Source organism: Panthera leo, chromosome B2, assembly GCF_018350215.1.
Source record: "Panthera leo isolate Ple1 chromosome B2, P.leo_Ple1_pat1.1, whole genome shotgun sequence".
NCBI lineage: Eukaryota > Metazoa > Chordata > Mammalia > Carnivora > Felidae > Panthera > Panthera leo.
The window spans coordinates 63032929-63051684 of NC_056683.1; the positions used below are offsets into that span (position 1 = coordinate 63032929).

The following is an 18756-nucleotide window of genomic DNA, read 5'->3' on the forward strand; positions in this document are numbered from 1 at the left end:
TGTCTAAGGGAGTGTGACTCTCCCTTTTGGGGGTGTCCTAGCTCTCTCTGAAGTATCTTTATGTATTTAACGATGATGGGAAAAGTGAGGTTTTGTTTTGTTTTGTTTTGTCTTAAGTGTCAGGAAATTAGATTCATTATTTCTTAAGTCTGATGTTCTCAGAGTTAAAAAATAAAATGGCCTGTCACATCCTAAAATATAAAGAAACTGAAGGCTTGCAGATGTAACTCCTGGGTGCTAAGTTAAAAATCAATGTAGAAGCTGTTTTCTCAGATACCTTTCTTTATCTGTGGACCTTGTTCTTATACTTTCATAAATCATGCTTCTAAATATAGCATCCTTTAGTGTCCTAAAAGAGCTCTTGGTTACTGATATATATTGATGTAACGTTGTAATGATCCTTCTTACTAATTCAGCTCAATTAAACATACTTTCATCCAGTCTCTGCTGTTTGCTGAGGATGTACTGGGCCATGAGGGAGGGGGCATAAAGATGAATGACATCCATCCCACTCTCAAGTTTACTCTTTAGAGGTCACTGCTCCTTTTGCTTGTTTATTTGCCATGGTGTGTGTGGGGAGGGAGTGCTATTAGGAGAAGGTGGGTACTGAAGGTGAACAAGCAGCACAGAGTTCGTGAGGCTGGTTCAGACCTTCTGGGTCTGAGCGTTCCCTGGCCACTATCTCCACAGAGAAGGCAATATGAAAATACAGGAAGCATATGCAATTTAGAGTCAGGAAGATATGGGTTTGAATTGTGACTCAAAGGGTTTTGTGAATCACTTAAGTAACATGACATGTGGTAAGCATTTCCCGTGCCTGGCCCCAGGAGGCACTCAATAAATAGTTTCAAACCCTGCCTCCCCCTTCACCTCTTATTACCAACTCCCTATCCCAGCCCCTGACCATTCCCTAAATGCTTGCCCAGGGGATTATGCAAACAACAATTTGTTTATTCAACAGCTATTTCTTGAGGACCTACTAAAATGCTAGGCACTCATGGGTTTACATTCTAGTATATTTGTTTATTCAACAACTATTTCTTGAGCACTTACTAAAGGCTAGCAACTCATGGGTTTACATTCTAGTATAGGAACACAGACAATACACAAATAAATACACATGCACACACAATTTCAGGTAGAAAAAGCCCTAAGCAGGGTGAAGCACTGGAGTAGCATTTAAATAGAGCAGTTGAAAAAGGTATGCCATTTAAGCAAAGACCTGCATTAAGTGAGAGATCAAACCTTGGAGTGGTTGTGGGAGACATTGTTTCAAGGAAGAGAAATGGCCATAGAGGAGTGAGGTTGGTGTGTTGAAAGAACAGCAAAAGGCATGAAGTCATGCACTAAGCTAAACAAGAATGGGAAAGATACCAAGAGAAAAGCAGGTGGTGTCCAGGCCATGAGGAACTTCTAACCCATGAATGGAGTTTGGATTTCATTTGAAGTATGATGGAAACCCATTGAAGCATTTGTAGTGGGGAAGGAAAATGACTGGAGTACATTTTAAAGTTATCACTCTGACTACTGTGTGAAGAGCAGACTGTAGGGAGCAGGATGGAAGAAAACAAGAGTCAGGAAGCATTGCCATAATCCCCATGGGAAATTATGATGGTGAGAACAGGGAGATGATGAGAAGTAAGAGAGTTTAGGAGGTATATTGAGGGGAGAGTCTGCAAACTCACTGATGGACCAGATGTGGAGTGTGAGGGAGAGACAAGTCAAAGCTGTGGTGTGGGGTCTGAGCAGCCATGTCACAGTGGTACTTTTGATGAAATGGAAAAGACTGGAAATGGGTGGGTTTGGGAGGGAAAACCAAGAATTCTCTGTTGTGGACACATTCAATTTAGAGCACTTGTAGACACCCAAGTGGAAATGTCGAGTAAAGGTAGATATATGCATCTTGAATTAATGGAGAGGTTAGACTGGAGAGATTCATCTGGGTATTTAAACCTGAGACTGGTTGAAATGGAGTGACTACAGATCAGAAGAGAAGAGAGTACTTCAAGTGTTAGGAAAAGAACCCAGCAAAAAGACTGAGAAGGTACAGCCAGTGAGATAGGAAGAAAACCAGGTGAATGAGGTTTCCTAGATGTCAAGGGAACTAAGTATTTTAAGACAGAGAAATGATAAACATGTAGATCAGTAATGTGAGAGCTGGCAGTTCTCCCCTGGATTTAGAAATGTGGAGGTCCTCAGCAGGAGAGGTGACAGCATGCTAATATCTTGATTAAGAGTGATCCAGTTGAGAGGGGAAGTTTTAATGATACCATATGGGTGGAAATAACTTTGAGTAGAGGGAGAAGACTGGTATTCCACTCAGAAGTGAAAATTGGTCTTTACAAGGAACAGGGACAGTTCTTTCTTAACAGGAGGATGGAGGCAGGCAGAAGTTGGTGTATAAGTACATGTAGGTTAGTGGATCTTGTGGAGGGAAGGAAGATGAGGTGGTTCTCTCCTATTTATTTTCTCAGTGGAAGAAGAGTCACGGTCATCAGTTGAGTGTGAGGGTGGTGATGCTAGAGATTTGAAGACACAGGACAATCTGTGAGGGAGTACTTTGGGAGAGAAGGAAAGGGAGTCACATCAGGAAATACAGGATAGCCTGGTAATACAGAGGGCCTACCTGCAATCTGCCATCATACATTTCGATTGGAGCAAGTGGGCAAGGTTATGTGTTTTCTTCAACCAGTCAGCTGCTCCAATGTGGACGTGTGTAGACACAAAGCTGGTTACACCCAGGGATGGAGTTCTTCCAGATAAGTGAGGTGAGGGAGGGAAAAGCAAATATGTACGGGTTATTCAAAAAAATCTCTGAAAGCAGTACTCGCCTAGGGAAAGTTAATAACACCTTTATATGCAAAGGAGAACACACATGATAGTCTTTGATGAATTACAAGAGACAAAACAAAAACAAAAAAAGACCATAGGGTTATTTCTTTTCTTACACGGTTACCAAAAGCATGAATTACATTTTTACACTAGATTTATCTTCTTTTATTCAAGTGACACAGTTGTTGTCTTTTTCACATCCTCTCCTTAATCCACTTTATTTTTGTTGCTTCTGTTTCTGGATGTAATAAATTCTGTGAACCATACACTTCGGGTAACATGTTCTTGGTTAAAGTACTCTAGATAATTCCCAGAATGCCTCAGAAAGGTTGGAGACTTTGGTTGGGTTATCAGCTGCGACAGACTTTAGTGTAATTTACAACAGTGAAAACATATGGTTGTCTGCAGTTCTGTCCTCACAGAATTTATTCCAGCACAATAAAACTCCCCCAGGCTTTTCAGAGAAGCATGTCCATGCAATTGCCCGCTGGCTAAGAAATCATTTTCCTCACCTTGATCTCTCTCTTCAAACCAAATCTCAAAACACATCTGCTGTTGGACTCTAGGTATTTGATTTGACCCCAAGTGCTTTTCCTTCTTACATCTCCCAGCCAGTAGTTCTCTCAGTCTTCTACATCTCTGAGCAGGGGGCTTTATTTTCACCTCCAGAACTGCCTTGTAAAGTTCGGGAAACTTCCAGTTTACTAAGAAAAAGCCAATATTTAACACTCTGAAAAACCATGGTTACAGATTTCTTACTTTTCTTTCATATTCTCCAACTGAAAAATAACAAATCATTCTCTGGCTGACAGTTTATTTCATAGTAGGATCATGCTCTGGCCATGTTATGAAATTTCCCCAGCAGCAACTGAGACCATTTACTGAGAATGACTCTCTGTGCTGGAAAATTGTTAGAGGGTAACGATAAATGCTGCACACGAGCCACTCAACGCCATGGGACACCTTAGTTCTCAGAATGTACCTAATAGAATAAGTAAGGAAAATAACCCTGTGGACTATTTACAGCGAACTAGGCATTTTCTGTTATACCAAGTCCTTAGTTTTAAGGCCATTATTTTATCCTCACTTTATAAGTAAAAAAGATGATGCTTTTAAGGTTAAGTAAATTGCCTGAAGTAAATAGAACTTAGCAGTAACAGAGTCAGAATTTGAACTCATGGCTGTCTATCAACATTGTCTTCTGTTTCACCATACCACCTCACCAAAATATCAGAAATATGGTGATTAAGTCCTTGAAGCTTTACCCTTTAATTGTGTTTAACTATGTCTATTAATGTAGAATTAGAAATATTGATCATCTTTTGTCTTTATAGGGAATAAATGGAAAAGATGGATTACCAGGTGCTCAGGTATGGAAAATACCACTTAAAAGAAGTGTTCTAATGTAAAACTTCATCCACAGTACCTGCCAGAATACTTGACTGAGCAGGCTGAGGAAAAATCTTGGCAAGCAGTGATTTTTTAGTGTTGACATTTATTTTTCAGGGTATCATGGGTAAACCTGGAGATAGAGGCCCCAAAGGAGAACGCGTATGTATATTACTATTCTCATCATTATTTAAGCCTGTCTGCTGCAACTGTCTCATCATTTGAGTTACACAATATGTGTTCAGATTCCTACAAGTGCCCCAATATGAAAATGCTAGGGTGTATGTGATCCAAGATCTCTTCGAGCCCTAATATAGGCCAACTAAAGGACGCAGAAGCAGGCCATATGGCAGGTACACCCACAAGGATGACCTTTATTCAGAACTAAGCCTAATCTGCTATTCCAGTTTGGAAAGCTTTTATCTTCCTGTGTCAGACACATATTCCTGCTATAACCATCACTCATTTTCTTTTTAACTAGACTAAGATTTCTCAGCCTTAGCACTGTTGATGTTTGGAGGCAAATAACTCTTTCTTGTAAGTGTCCATCCTGGGCATTGTAGGATGGTAAGCGGTCTCCCTGGCTTCTATCCACTAGACATAGTACTGCCACCTTCCCACCAATTGCTACAACCAAAATGTCTCCAGACATCACCAAATGCCTTCTGGGGACCAGAGTTGCCCTAGTTGAGAATGCCTGACCTCGTCGAACACTAAGTCAAATAAGGGGGGTGGTGTGAGGAGGTAGAGAGATGGGAAGCGGAACTAGTAGAGTTGGAGTCATCCCATTGCCAAGATTACTCAAGAATTTATTCACTGGAATTCCAGTGTGTGTACATGTGTGTTTGTGTACGGGTGTCTAAATTACCCATTTTTACTTATTATTACACACAATCCATGATAACTGAAGGACATATGAAAACAGAGATAATATAAAGGAAAAAAGTCAATCATATCCCACCACATGGAGATAAGCATTCTTGATCTTGGACAAGCACTATTTTGAACATATTTTTATCTCTTATACACAATATATACATATACCTAATGTATCAATACAAGTAATATATGTTTTCCCAAAAGTGTGTTCATACTGTTTTGTAAATGACTTTTTTTTACCTAACACCTGATAATATATAACGTCCATCTTTCCATGCCAGTAAATATACATGTAACTTTTAGTGAATGTGTGTTATTCCACTGTTTGTACATACATTATTTCACTTTCCCAGTCTCCTTTTCCTGAATATGTAGGTTCTTGCCACTTTCCATAATAATAAACATCACTGCAATGAACATCTTTGTGCCTAAATTATAAAACAGTTTTAATATGTTGAAGACTGACTATTTTGCACATGATCAGAGTATTAATCAAAGTGTGCTAATGTATCTCTTACTTATTTATTTTTTAATTTTACTCATCTCAGGTATTTCCCCAAAATGTGAGTGAGTTGATATACTTGTATGCAGATAAGTTTTTGTAACTAAGACAGTAGCATTGAAATTAGGTCTGTCCACTTTTTCTTCTTTCTACATCTCTTTATTCCATGATCAGATAGTTTACTGTAATTGTTCATTTGTTTACATTATTTTTTAAATCAAGAGAAATGGAGTGTGGCCTTTGCACAGTAGTCACAAATAAAAGAATAACACAGTGAAATACAGGGCAGCCTCAATGTACTACTCCATCATATTTGGTGTGATCATCACCTCCTGGCATTGTGGAACTGAATATTGGAAATATCTGTAACTGAAACACGTGCTATGATACATATATACACCTCTCTCCCTCTTCTCCCCCCTTATCCTCTCATGCACAAACACATACAGTAGCAGACACCTTACTGGATAAAAGTCAGCATTAAATAAACTTCTTATCACAGTCGGGCACACCTAGTATTATCTTATACCTAATTTACTATGGCACTTTACTCAGTGAATTCTCTTATAGTTCATTTATGTTATTAAGTATATGATCTTAATCACCACCCCGAGCACCTGCTTTGAACCCTTTCAAAGGCTCTCCTTTTTCATCTTACGAGTTTTAGGACACAGCATGCACGCATGTGTGCATGCACATGCACGCAGACACACGTTGTAAAACACGAATAAAGAAACTAACCCACAGAATCTAATAAAGATTCTAATATTAAAGGTAGAGAAGAAATACAGGAGAAAGTGAAGAAGAAGAAGAAGAAGAAGAAGAAGAAGAAGAAGAAGAAGAAGAAGAAGAAGAAGAAAGAAGAAGAAGAAGGAAGAAGAAGAAGAAGAAATAGAAGAAGAAGAAGAAGAAGAAGAAGAAGAAGAAGAAGAAGAAGAAGAAGAAGAAGAAGAAGAAGGAGGAAGGAGGAGGAGGAGGAGGAGGAGGAAGAGGAGGAGGAGAAGGAGAAAAGCACATGGGAGAGATTCTGAGTGTCCTGAAGTTTTACTTGTTGTAAAATCCTGATGATGAAATCCTCTTGGCCATCTTTTTTTATTATTGCCAGGGAGACCCAGGCCTGAAGTGACAGCTGCTGTTGACTTTCTTTTTTTTTTTAATTTCTTTTAATCTTTATTTTTGAGAGAGAGACAGAGTGCAAGTGGGTCAGGAACAAAGAGAGAGGGAGACAAAGAATCTGAAGCAGCCTCCAGGCTCTGAGGTGTCAGCACAGCTGACATGGGGCTCAAACTCATGAATCATGAGTTCATGACCTGAGCCGAAGTCGGATGCTCAAGCGACTGAACCACCCAGGCAACCCACTGCTGTTGACCTTCAAAAGTGTCATCATTCTAGATTGGCAACCAAGTGCAACTAACATTGTCACTAACTTTTTATTGAGTGCTTTCAATGTGCAAGCATTGTTCTAAGTACTTGACTTGACTCCATCACTCTGCACTTTATGGGAGAAGAAACTAGGGCTCTTGTCCAAAGGGGGCTTAATTCACTTGCCCAAGGTCCCCCAGCTAGTAAGTGCCAGGATGAATCCAGGATCCTTGCTCTTAACCACAGCTAATGTGTTATTAACTTTTTCCTTAACAGGGTGATCAGGGAATTCCAGGAGACAGAGGCCCACAAGGTGAACAGGGAAAACCAGGCCTTCCAGGCATGAAGGGAGCCATAGGTCCCGTGGGGCCACCAGGAAACAAGGGCTCCACAGGATCCCCCGGGCACCAAGGCCCTCCCGGCAATCCAGGCGTCCCAGGTACTCCGGTGAGTAGTGCCAAGAGCTCCAGGAGCTCCTGGCTAGTATTGACCACGTATGCCTTTTACAATGAAAACATGCATAATCTGTTTATTTATTTATTTATTCATTTATGTATTTATTTAACTATTTTTTTAATTTTTTTTTTAATTCAAGTTAGTTAACATATAGTGTAGAATTGGTTTCAGGAGTAGAACCCAGTGATTCAACTCTTAACATATAACACCCAGTGCTCGTCCCAGCAAGTGCCCTCCTTAATGCCCATCACCCATATAGCCCATCCACCCACTCTGGAGGGTTGCCTCCAGCAACCCTCAGTTTGTTCTCTGTATTTAAGGGTCTCTTATGGTTTGCCTCCCTCTCTGTTTTTATCTTATTTTCCTTGTAAAAGAAATAAAATTAATCTAAACTTGCCTCCACAAGGGTAGCAATAGCTGTCATTTATTTCAGGTTATGTACCAGATCCTCCACTAAGTACTTACTATACATTAACTTAGTAGATCCTCACAGCTAGGAAGATTGGTGCCCTGTCTGTCCCACTTTTACAAATGCAAAAACTGAGCTGACTTGTTCAGGGTCACAGTTGTTTCATGGGTTAGACCCAGGTCTGACTGACTGCAAAGCCATGCTCTTAAATACTATGACAATGTCTCCTTATACTACACAGATAACATAGGTCTGTTTTACATTAAAACTCTATTTGTTGCCTATGAGAACAACAAACCTACCCTGAATGATACTTTAAAGTGGAAGACAGGCCAAGAAGGAGTGTTTGGTTAAGAAAGCCCATGTTATTATTAATATCCTCAGGAGGTGTGGTGGATGGCCATTCACAGAGGAACTTAATCAGAAGACATCCTTGTCAGGGAGAAAGGAGGGTCCTGAAGTGAGGGCAGGGAGTTAAGGACATGCTGTCCTCAAATAATTAGCCAATACCAGGTGGAGGGCCAAATGAGGCATTCCCACAATATTCAGACTCTTTATTTTTATCCATTCTCCCTAAGCTCTGCTTGAATAAAGCCTGTATAATGAGCTCTCTGTGCTGTCAGTAATTGGTAGTAGATGCATTAATTCAGGTTCATATGTCCCACATACAATGAAAATAAAATATTGAAATAGAGCATTTTTGGACCTATTCTGTCCTACAGAAATCATCACTTTATGAGCCCATCACATTGTCTTTAATGTCACACATATACCTCTGGATAATAACCACTAAAAAAAAAAGAGTAATAAAATACTTTGAAATCCTAACCATCATGAAAAATAATAGCTCCCTTTTAAAAATATCAGGATACCACCGTAAAATAGTACTATTATAAATGTTAGATTCTTTGCCAAATTCATGGAGCTTCATTTGTTGAGGGGATAAAACTCAACTGACATCATTTACCTACTTCCCTTTCTCATGTCCCATATTTTCTATTAAAAAAAGAAAATTGCTTAACACAAATATGCCTACAAAGTGTGAATGACAGAAGAAACTGTACCATAAAATGAGTAAAACTTAGTCAGTTTTATTCCATGAATAAAACACTTTAAAAAATTATCCAGCGTACTTGGGAGTTCTCTTCCTTTGGAGATACATAGTATCAGTTAGATAGTGACTTTACCAGTTTCCAGGGATTGGTTAGAAGTTAAATTGTGCCTGGGATATTAATGTCATGATAACATTGTTCAAATTCTGTAACTTCAGAAGATGAAGTAATAGGAAATGTCTTTCCTTATCATATGAAACCATGCTTCTCCATTTAATAAGAAATATGTTCAAATCACTGGTTATGATTCCAGGCCACAGCTTTTAAAGCAATTAAGCACTTCAATTCTTTCGAGCATTTGATCAAAACAAAGATATTTATTGCCTATAGTCAGTTGCCAAAAGTATTTTGCTTGATGAACATATCTCCATAGAAGTTTCAAGTATGCACACCAACTCGGTATTTCTATTCTTTACTCACTTGTGCTATGCTCTAACAGACCTTTCCCCCCTTTTTTAGGCTGATGCGGTTTCATTTGAAGAAATAAAGAAATACATTAATCAAGAGGTTCTGAGGATTTTTGAAGGTTAGATTTGCTTAATAAACATTTCTGAATTTTTTACCAATTACTACCTCCCATCCACTGTGGGGGATCCCTTCAGCACGCTCTCAAAGATGGCCATGCAACACCAATGTGAAGAGGCAACCTATTAAATGATGGATCACCTCTGTCTGATAGAAAATTCTGCCTTACACTAAGTTAAATTTGCCTCTCTGTAACTTCCTCTCATCATTCCTGGTCTTTTAAACAGCACAGGTAAAGTATCTTCCTCTATTCACATGACAGCCCCTACAGTATTTTTCCATATCCATGGTACCTCTCCTTACTTTTCTATGGTGTAAGTGTAGTTAGCTCCTCCACCATCATCACCCTGGAGAAACACTTAATTTTTAAATGACCGTCATTCACCCAGGAGTATTTTGACCAAGGCAGAGTACAGTGTGTTTTGATCTAGACCCCGGATCGGCAAACTATGGCCCACCAGCCAAATTCACCTGCCACCTGTTTTTGTGTGGCCCACGAGCTGACAATGGTGTTTACTTTTTGGGTGGGGAAGTGGGTAGGGAGTATATTTTTAAACGTTTTTTTTTTTTTAAATCCAAAGAATATTTCATGACATGTGATAATGATCTGAAATTCAAATTTATTTCTATAAATAAAGTTTTATTGGAACACAGTCAGGCTCGTTCTTTCAGGAATTTTTTCTGGCTGTTTTCATGCTACAAAAGCAAAATTGACTAGGTGTGATAGGGATTGGATAGCTTGAAATGCCTTAGATATTTGACCCTTTGCAGAGAAAGTTTTCTAACCCTTGATATAGACACTTCAATAATGCTGCCTAAGATAGCATTCCTTTAAAAAAAAAAAAAAAGCCTTAGTCAATTTTGAATTTTCAATTAATTAATAACCCTGGATCTTCTTTATACAAACTCTTAAAGTTTAGGTGTTTCTCATTGTATACTGTGTCCATTTTTAAAATCTAAGTTTGTGATTTTGTGTTTCTTCCTATTACATTTCAAATGGTTTGTGATTACACATTGTCACAAACGGAAGATATCTTTTGGGATGTTGTCTTACTGTAGCGCAGGTTGGCTGAGCCTCATACCTTTGTGTTATCTCCAAATTTTATAAGCATGTTGTCATTCATCTGTAGATAGAAATGTGGAAAGAGTCAAAAGTCAAGGGTCAGGGCTTTCTTAATGCCATTGCATTCCTCCTGTTCACTTGTAAATTCTATTTTATTGTTTTACTGAGCTCTGAATCCATGTTTTTCTAAAATCCACTCTACATTTTCTTTATCTGTTCACAAGATTTCACATGACTTTGTCAAATGACGTGCTAAACTCACGATCACTCTCCTCAACTGTGAGCTTAATAAAGTGAAGAATTCTTGTTTTTAAAAAACGAATCCATATTGGCTCTCATGGTCCCTGCTCCTTTTGCAAAGCATCCTTTCTTTGCTAAGCTAAATATATATTACTGAATTTTGCAAAGAATAAGATCACCAAATGCCTCGAGTTCACTATAAGTCTTTCTACTGCAACCATGGAATTAGCTATTCTACAAGAAGCTTTGATTATTTCCAGCAGTAATTAGTATTAGAGACCAAAATCTTGGTACTTGAGTGAACATTATCTTATTTCTGATGAGCACTAGAGATAGAGCAGAGTAACACAGGGACTTTAGCTGCTTCAATGACAAAATAGGGAAAAAATGGATTTTTAAAGGTAATTCATGCTGTTGATTTCAATTTACATTGATCTCTACTAAGCATCTTTACCATGCTCTGACGTGATAGGTCACTAATACTATTGTATGCTGGGGTGTTTTTTTTTTTTTTTTATTATTTTGAGCTACCAGTTTTCTCTTTATAATTTTAATGTTGCCCTTAAATTTAGAAATCCTTTTTTATTACTTTTCTTTTTTTGATCCTTGAACCTAGCATCATGAAAAAGTCTCCAAAATTTGCAGTACAAACATTCCCTCTCAACAAGCATTCCTCAAGCATCAACTGTCTAAAAAAGAAAAAGGCATCTTAAGGTTTCCAGGGAAACATTGAAAAATATAGAGGCATAGACAGGACCAGCTAATTTGTAGGACTCAATGCAGAGTAAAAATGTAGGTGCCCTTATTCAAAAATGGTTGTGAATTATAAGACAGCCACAGCTGGACACTATTCCAAGTGTAGGTGAGCAAGGGGACCCTGTGTGACTGCACAGGTGGCATGTCCTTGTACCCAGCCCTGGACACAGGACCTCTAGGATCTCAGATAGCATCCACACATTTAGTAGACATGATCACGGAAAGAAAATGCCAACAAATACGTATTTGAATTGTGATCTAAAATTCTCCTTTAACTCTTAATTTCCATGGGCTCTAATGTCAATTATGTTTTATCTCAGGCAGCTTTAATATGGAACTTCAGTTTCCTAAAAGACTTTAGATTTAGTTTAAGATGTGGAAGGTGTTCATTTTGCGTGCCCAGTGGACACTGGATAAAGGCATGGCCCCTGGTAGCCTGCCCCATGCATTCAGCAGACCAGACATGCTCCTTCCACCCACAGAAAGTTTCATGCTGCCCACTTTCAGGCCATTGTGGGGTTACTCCTGTGAAGGACTGGCCTTCTGAGGAGAGAGATCAGGAGAATTGGGACACTCTCTCTCTACCTTGGGGCAGGTTGATGTGGCTTGCAGTTTCTTCTAAGTCTGTGATCTCCCCCTTCACAGGACAGTTGGCTGTCCTGCCCCAACTTCCTGTCAGCATCACTCCCTGCCTTCCAGTAAGCTAAGTAAGAGTGCTGAGTGTCCTCCAAGTCTCCTCTAACTTCTACCCCATCTCTCCTACCACCTTCCTCAGTCTCTCTCAGCCTGGCTAGGTCCCTCTGAAGTCATACATCTTGGCCTCAAAACCATATTCTTAGGTGGCCCACAAGGAGACTTTTTCCCAAGACTCATAGACTCTGAGACTCCAAATATCACTCTTCTCCCTTTATCTCTGTTGGTACCAGTCCAGCACGACTTTCTTCCAAACAAAGTTGTGTCTAAAACCCAGGATTTGGTTATTTAGCACTTTAGTTCATTTGTCCCAAGATTATTCCAGTTCAGTCCATTTAACTTTCCACTTAGAAGTCACTTTTCCATGGCTTCTGAATACCATTTACAAAAAGAAGAAAAAAATACAACTCCATTTTCACAAATCATAGAGCTCCAGGGTCACATTTCTCTCCCTTTCAGAAAGCTTTCTCTATAAAAGCAAAGACTAATCTTCACATGTTACAACAGTTACTGTTAAGCAGCATGCATCTGCCTCCCTCTTAGTCCTTTCACAAGACAGTGGGCTCAGTGGCAGCTAGCGTTTGTCTCTTCCCCATTCACCCCTGCACATCTACAGCCTCAGGGGCAATTCCCTCTCTGCCCAGAAAGTCATAGACTGTCTCTGGTGGCTCAAGGGAGTCCTCCAGAGATCCTGCTCTCCCACTTTATAATCCTGTCAGTAGAGGACCACACTGGAGCCTCTAGTGAAGCCTAGACCAAAACCCAAAACTTGGGCTCTCCTCATGGAGCTTTCTAGCTCCCTTCAGAGATTCCCAGGTGGCCCCCTCCCACAGACTTCACACTTTGGGCTATTCCCCAGGCCACCAAGCCCTCCTGCAGCCTCCTGATGCCCCAACTTAAACATACCCATGGTGTTTTCCTACCAACCCCAAGCCCAGGTTTCTGGTGGATCATAACACACAAGTATATGCCCAATCTAAAATCAGATTCAATTCCCTATGGCAAATCCTTTTGCAAGTAAGATGACAGCACAGAGTGGAGGAAGATGCTGTGTGTCTCAACTTAGCTTTTTTTTTTTTTTTTTTTGGCTTTATGAGGACTTTGCAGCTACCCACACAAATTAGGATCTTGTCAGATATGAGAAACTTTATTCCTACTATGACACCACCCTGTTATACTTGGGCATTTACATCAACACACAGGAAGAATTTGCCTACCTGTGCAGGAATGTGCACACACATCTGGCTCTCTTGGTTTGTATTTCTACTTCCAAATCCAATATCCAGGAAAGCCCCTTTACCTGTGTTTTCTCCATTTTCCAAATATTTATTTCCTATATATATGTGTGCATAGGTATGAATATGTATTAATCCTGTTCTGTTTCAAGTGTAACATCTTCTCGTGCATCTCAACAAGTAAGATCCTAATTTATATATGTGTATGTATATACATCCTATAGATATACACATCATCTGATAGATACACATCTTGAAAATATAAATATATCTTTTTAAATATTTTCCACAGCATAGTCTCTATGTCTTTCAATTTGCTTCTTTCCACTTCCTTGTTTGGGACTATTGTTCAGCTTATAAGATTTCCTTAGTGCCAGTAATCCTTGGTTGTCTGCTCATACAAAAGAGTACATTCTGAAACCCTAATTGAAAGTTATAAGTGAATGGTGGGGCTTGCCAACCATGAGCCTCACTGTAGGATAGCCTAACTGAGCTTTTTAATTGAGAGACCTTCTATTTCATTGTCTTTAAGTCTTTCCTCTTAGCCCAGCTGGATTCCCCAGAGGAAATACTTCCATTTCCTGCCCGGCTGTCAGCATTTGGAGAGCAAAGTAGAAGAATAAGGGTAGGGCCTCAGCACTGAGCATATAAATGCTCATTTATTCTTCTTGTTTTCAGTTACCTTCAGCTTTTTCCTAAGTTTGAGGAGGAACAACTACCTAGCTGTATAGAGAAAGGAATTTCTAAGACTACTTCTTAAACAGGCTTTCAGCTAATTCTTATTTTAGTTCCCCTCCTTTACCACACCTTCAGATGTAACTTGTGTTGCCAATTCTTGAGCCTCTTAAGGATTTTGTGATTTAAAACAGGTTTTTTCTCAGTTTCTAGCATAAAGATTTGGTTTTCTTGAGTCCGCTAATGCATCTGTCACTCAGCTATCTAGTTCTCGGCCTCCAAAATTTTGTTGTGCTGTCTTCTTTCATATATTCCCCATTCTTGTGCTTTTACATCTTTAAAAAATGTCTTCCTATTGCTTTACAGGGATTCACGTGCATGTGTTTGTGTTTCATCCACCGTCTTTACCCACAATAACATTTCAATGCAACATGCTTCCAAAAGTAGCAAAGGATTAGGCCAGAAATAAATGTAGCAGTAACAACCTTTGGGTTATGATAAACCACAAAATGAATAAGAATCCACCAAATGATACTGTGGAACTAACAGTTAAAATGAAACTAGAAAGTAATTATTTAAGATATGAAAGGAAATTACTCTCCTGATATTTTTTGCCCCTTAGGAGAAAACTGTATCTAATTTTGGTTTCCACATTTAAGAGAAGTATGGAAAAGCCCTGAAATAGTAAAGCCAAAAAGTGATTTACAAAACAGATTACCAAGTCTATGAGTAAAAGTTATTTAACCTGAAGGCTAAGAGGTAACAATATGATCAAGTAGATGACTGATTTCCCAAGGGAAATACTCATTAACTACTTTCTGTTTTTATAATAGAATTACAAAAGAAAGTAAGTTGAAGCTGTACAAGAAAATGGGCAATTAAACATTTGAGTGGGCATCAGAAAAAAAACGATGAATTTCTGGTTCAAAATATTTACAGATTCTGTCTGTGAAATAGAAGGTAGACATGGGCCAGATGACGTCTGAATGACCCTTCACTCTCCCCATAATATAGTTTACCAACACATTAATATTAATGTCTGCATTATGTTGATGAGCCCATTCTTTGAGAAAGGCAAGTCATCGGTCTTTGTTAGAGTGACTGCTCTAGGTTTGCATTGGCAGATAGAATATGTGTTTGGTTTACGTAAGCTCCTATCTGAATTCTTCAATTTCCTGCCTCGTTAGAAAGCATACCCAAAAACAGTTTAATTGGGGGCGCCTGGGTGGCGCAGTCGGTTAAGCGTCCGACTTCAGCCAGGTCACGATCTCGCGGTCCGTGAGTTCGAGCCCCGCGTCAGGCTCCGGGCTGATGGCTCGGAGCCTGGAGCCTGTTTCCGATTCTGTGTCTCCCTCTCTCTCTGCCCCTCCCCCGTTCATGCTCTGTCTCTCTCTATCCCAAAAATAAATAAAAAACGTTGAAAAAAAAAAAACAGTTTAATTGACCAAAGATCGCTGAAAACAGAAGAAAGGCAATTAAGAGTACAGGTCTTAACAATTTATTTAGAGGCTCAAAAACATATTATTTTAAATTATAGGGCATTAGGATAAGGTTCAGAAGAAGTAATTATCATTTTGCTAAATGACTATTTCTTAGTGTATCTTAAACCTAGATAATTCACAGCTAGAAGTAACTATTTAAAAGAATTCTGTTTTACTAAAAATATTAAAAACCACCTAAAGCAAATTACTTGTAAATTCAATTCAGACATTAAAGAGGAAAAAAACTAGTACTGTGAATATTTGTGTTTAGACATTGAAGGTATTCAAGGAGATATGTCTCAAATTAAGAAAAATTGTACTGATGGGGCACCTGGGTGGCTCAGTTGGTTAAGTGTCCAACTTTGGCTCAGGTCATGATCTCATAGTTTTTAATCTAGTTATGTTTTTAGTCTAGTTATGCTTATATTCTATATGTTAAATGTGAGATATATAAAACATAAACAAACCAAGCAAATTTAAATAAAGAATCCAATGATAGATTGTATTTATAATGGGCTTTGGATTAATTTGCATTAATGATTTCACTAAAATTAATTTCTAAGGTAGTAAAATATTGACTATGGTTTTGAGGAAAAACTGAACTGGTGGCCTATGTGGGATTTATAACTAAGAAGTCAATAATAATAAGTGCAATCTTGGAATGATTATTCAAAAAAGCAATTCTGAGAAGGAATGTCTTATATTACAGAACAAGTTTTAGTCATAAAATAAAGTTTATCAGCAAATAATCTTTATAGCATATGGGGCTTATAAAACATGAATAGTAGTTGGTATAGGATGAGACTCTCTTTCAGGCTTTCTTTGGGATTCCTGAACAAGAACACTGAATGCAGAAAGTATAAAATACCCAATACAGGGCTCTGCTTACAGAGGATGTTTAATTAATGTAATTAATTATTTGTCTTGTTTAGGAATTTATTTTAGGGTGAAAATTCTTATTTATATTTTTGCATTTCCATTTTCTTTGAACTTCCTCAGTTTCCAGATCCTTTCAATTTCATGAGTTATTGGTACCCTGATGTTCTGTAACAACTCACTTTTATGCAAAGTATTATTGACTTATTAATAAGTGTCTAAGTATAGTATTAATAATTGCATGACACCTGTGCCACCCATAATGATACTTCCATTATAGGAAGTACTCACCTACTTCCTAAGGTGACTGAACTCACCTTATAGAAGCCCCTTTAATCAGTCCTCACTTCCCTCTCTGGATTCTTCCTTTAGGACCTAGATCAGCAGTGTTCACTCACCAAACAGTTCCAGGAAGTTTGGTGAATGAACAAAAGGGCAGATGACAATATGTCCCTTGAGAAGGTAGCATTGCTTTTTGGGGAAGTATTCAATTCATAAAGGTCATATCACTCAACACCTACAAAAGATTTTGTTATTTTTATTGACATTTCTAAATGTTCTGGATAATTTGTCAACCCCTCATAACTTGTGTGTCTTAGTTTCAGTGTTTTCTTCAGGTTCACAGAAATGTATAGAAATTTTTTATTGTTTTTACTCTGTCTACAAATGGAATTTAGTGAGACCATGCTCATCTGTACCTTTTTTTTCCCTTGGCCCAATTAGCATACTGCCTACTAAAATCATGACTGAATAATGGGACTAACTGGAAATCAAACCAGAAAAAAAAGGATAATATTGAGGGTATATAATAGACATTTTTTTTAAACAGACAAATTTTAGTTGTTGACAAAGTACAATATTTTCCCAGTATAGAAATTAAACAGTGAAATCATAGTGAACATGGAGCCAATGACCATTTTTTTCTGTACAAATCTATTAATAATGCAGTTTTATTCAAGGATATAAAGTGTCACATATCCTATGAATTATCTCTTACTGCATAAGAAAATACCTCAAAACTTCAGTAGCTTAAGACAACTGACATTTATAATCTCACATTTTCTGTGGGTCAGGGACTTGAAGGTTGTTTAATTTTGTGGTTCTGGCTCAGAGTCTATAATGAAGCTCCAGTTAGGATGTCAGCCAGGGCTGCAGTCATCTGAAGGCTTGACTGGGGCCGGAAGGTCCACTTCCAAGTTCACTCATGTGGATGTTGGCAGGTGGCCTCAGTTCTTCCCAAGTGGGAGTCTGTATGGGACTTCTTAAATGCCCTCACAACAGAGCACCTGGCTTTCCCCAGAGTGAGCAGTCTCACTCTGAGCAATCCAAGAGAGAAAGCAGCCAGGAAACCATGGTGCCTTTTGTGACTTAATTTCCCTACTTGCATACTGTCAATTCTGCTTTCCTCTACTCATTTGAAATGGAAAGTAACTCCAGCGCAGACTCAAGAATAGGCAGAGCCTAATTCCATTTGGAAAAGAATGTCAGGAATTCATAAACATATTTTAAATGACCACATACATTTACAACATTGCTGGAAAGTGACTTAAATTTATTATTAAAACCATCTTTTAATATAAACCTAAAATTCTAGCCACAAGTCATTACCAAAGGTTAATTAGATTCCAAGCTAGTGTTTTGTCCAATAGACTTGCTACATCTCTGAAGCACTGAAAATTCTCAGACCGTCTGATCAGCACAGGTGGTCTTCATATATATTCAGACAACTTTGTACAATCCAGTTTGTTTGACCAATCAACAAAACAACTCTCAGCAGTCAGGCCAGTTAGTAAATTAGATGCACTTAAATTGAAAACCCAATAAGATTGTTTTTTGTTGAATTTCACGTAAAAAAATGAAAAATTTTGATGTAAAAATATTTCTATTACATGCTGTATTTTTTTTCTTTCATAAATGAAGAGAGGATGGCTGTGTTCCTATCTCAGCTCAAGCTGCCAGCAGCAATGTTGGCTGCTCAAGCTCATGGGAGGCCTGGTCCACCAGGAAAGGATGGATTACCTGGGCCACCAGGAGACCCTGGACCTCAAGGTAAGTTTTCAGATATAATATTTATTTACCAGCTTTTTAAAGCTCAGTAGTTAGAACATGTTAATCACACTTAAAGCAAAAATATATGTGTATCTATCTATCTATATAATATATATTATATATATACATTACACAAACATAGGTAATGATTAAATATAGACTATTTTGTTAATATTTGACATTCTAGAAGTCAATTTTTAACTATTACTATGTCAAGCTTAA

At 38.4% G+C, this 18756-nt stretch overlaps 1 protein-coding gene and 1 long non-coding RNA gene across 6 annotated transcripts in view; one reads left to right on the plus strand and one right to left on the minus strand.

Annotated features, from left to right (window-relative positions):
- Positions 1-17785, minus strand: part of LOC122220069 — a 30014-nt gene extending 12229 nt beyond the window's left edge. For 2 of the 3 annotated variants that reach the window (XR_006202662.1, XR_006202661.1), the window contains exons 1-3: positions 17543-17785; positions 3345-3536; positions 2627-2752 (exon numbers count right to left, since the gene is read on the minus strand). This is a non-coding gene — a long non-coding RNA (uncharacterized LOC122220069). The remainder of the gene's footprint in view (positions 1-2626; positions 2753-3344; positions 3537-17542) is intronic. The other variant, XR_006202663.1, reaches the window with a different exon arrangement.
- COL19A1 (collagen type XIX alpha 1 chain) overlaps positions 1-18756 on the plus strand; it is a 380294-nt gene that overhangs the window by 311064 nt on the left and 50474 nt on the right. For all 3 annotated transcript variants that reach the window (XM_042939135.1, XM_042939134.1, XM_042939133.1), the window contains 5 exons: positions 4167-4202; positions 4339-4383; positions 7241-7411; positions 9401-9467; positions 18406-18534. In XM_042939135.1, the coding sequence (XP_042795069.1) occupies positions 4167-4202; positions 4339-4383; positions 7241-7411; positions 9401-9467; positions 18406-18534 (448 nt within the window). The remainder of the gene's footprint in view (positions 1-4166; positions 4203-4338; positions 4384-7240; positions 7412-9400; positions 9468-18405; positions 18535-18756) is intronic.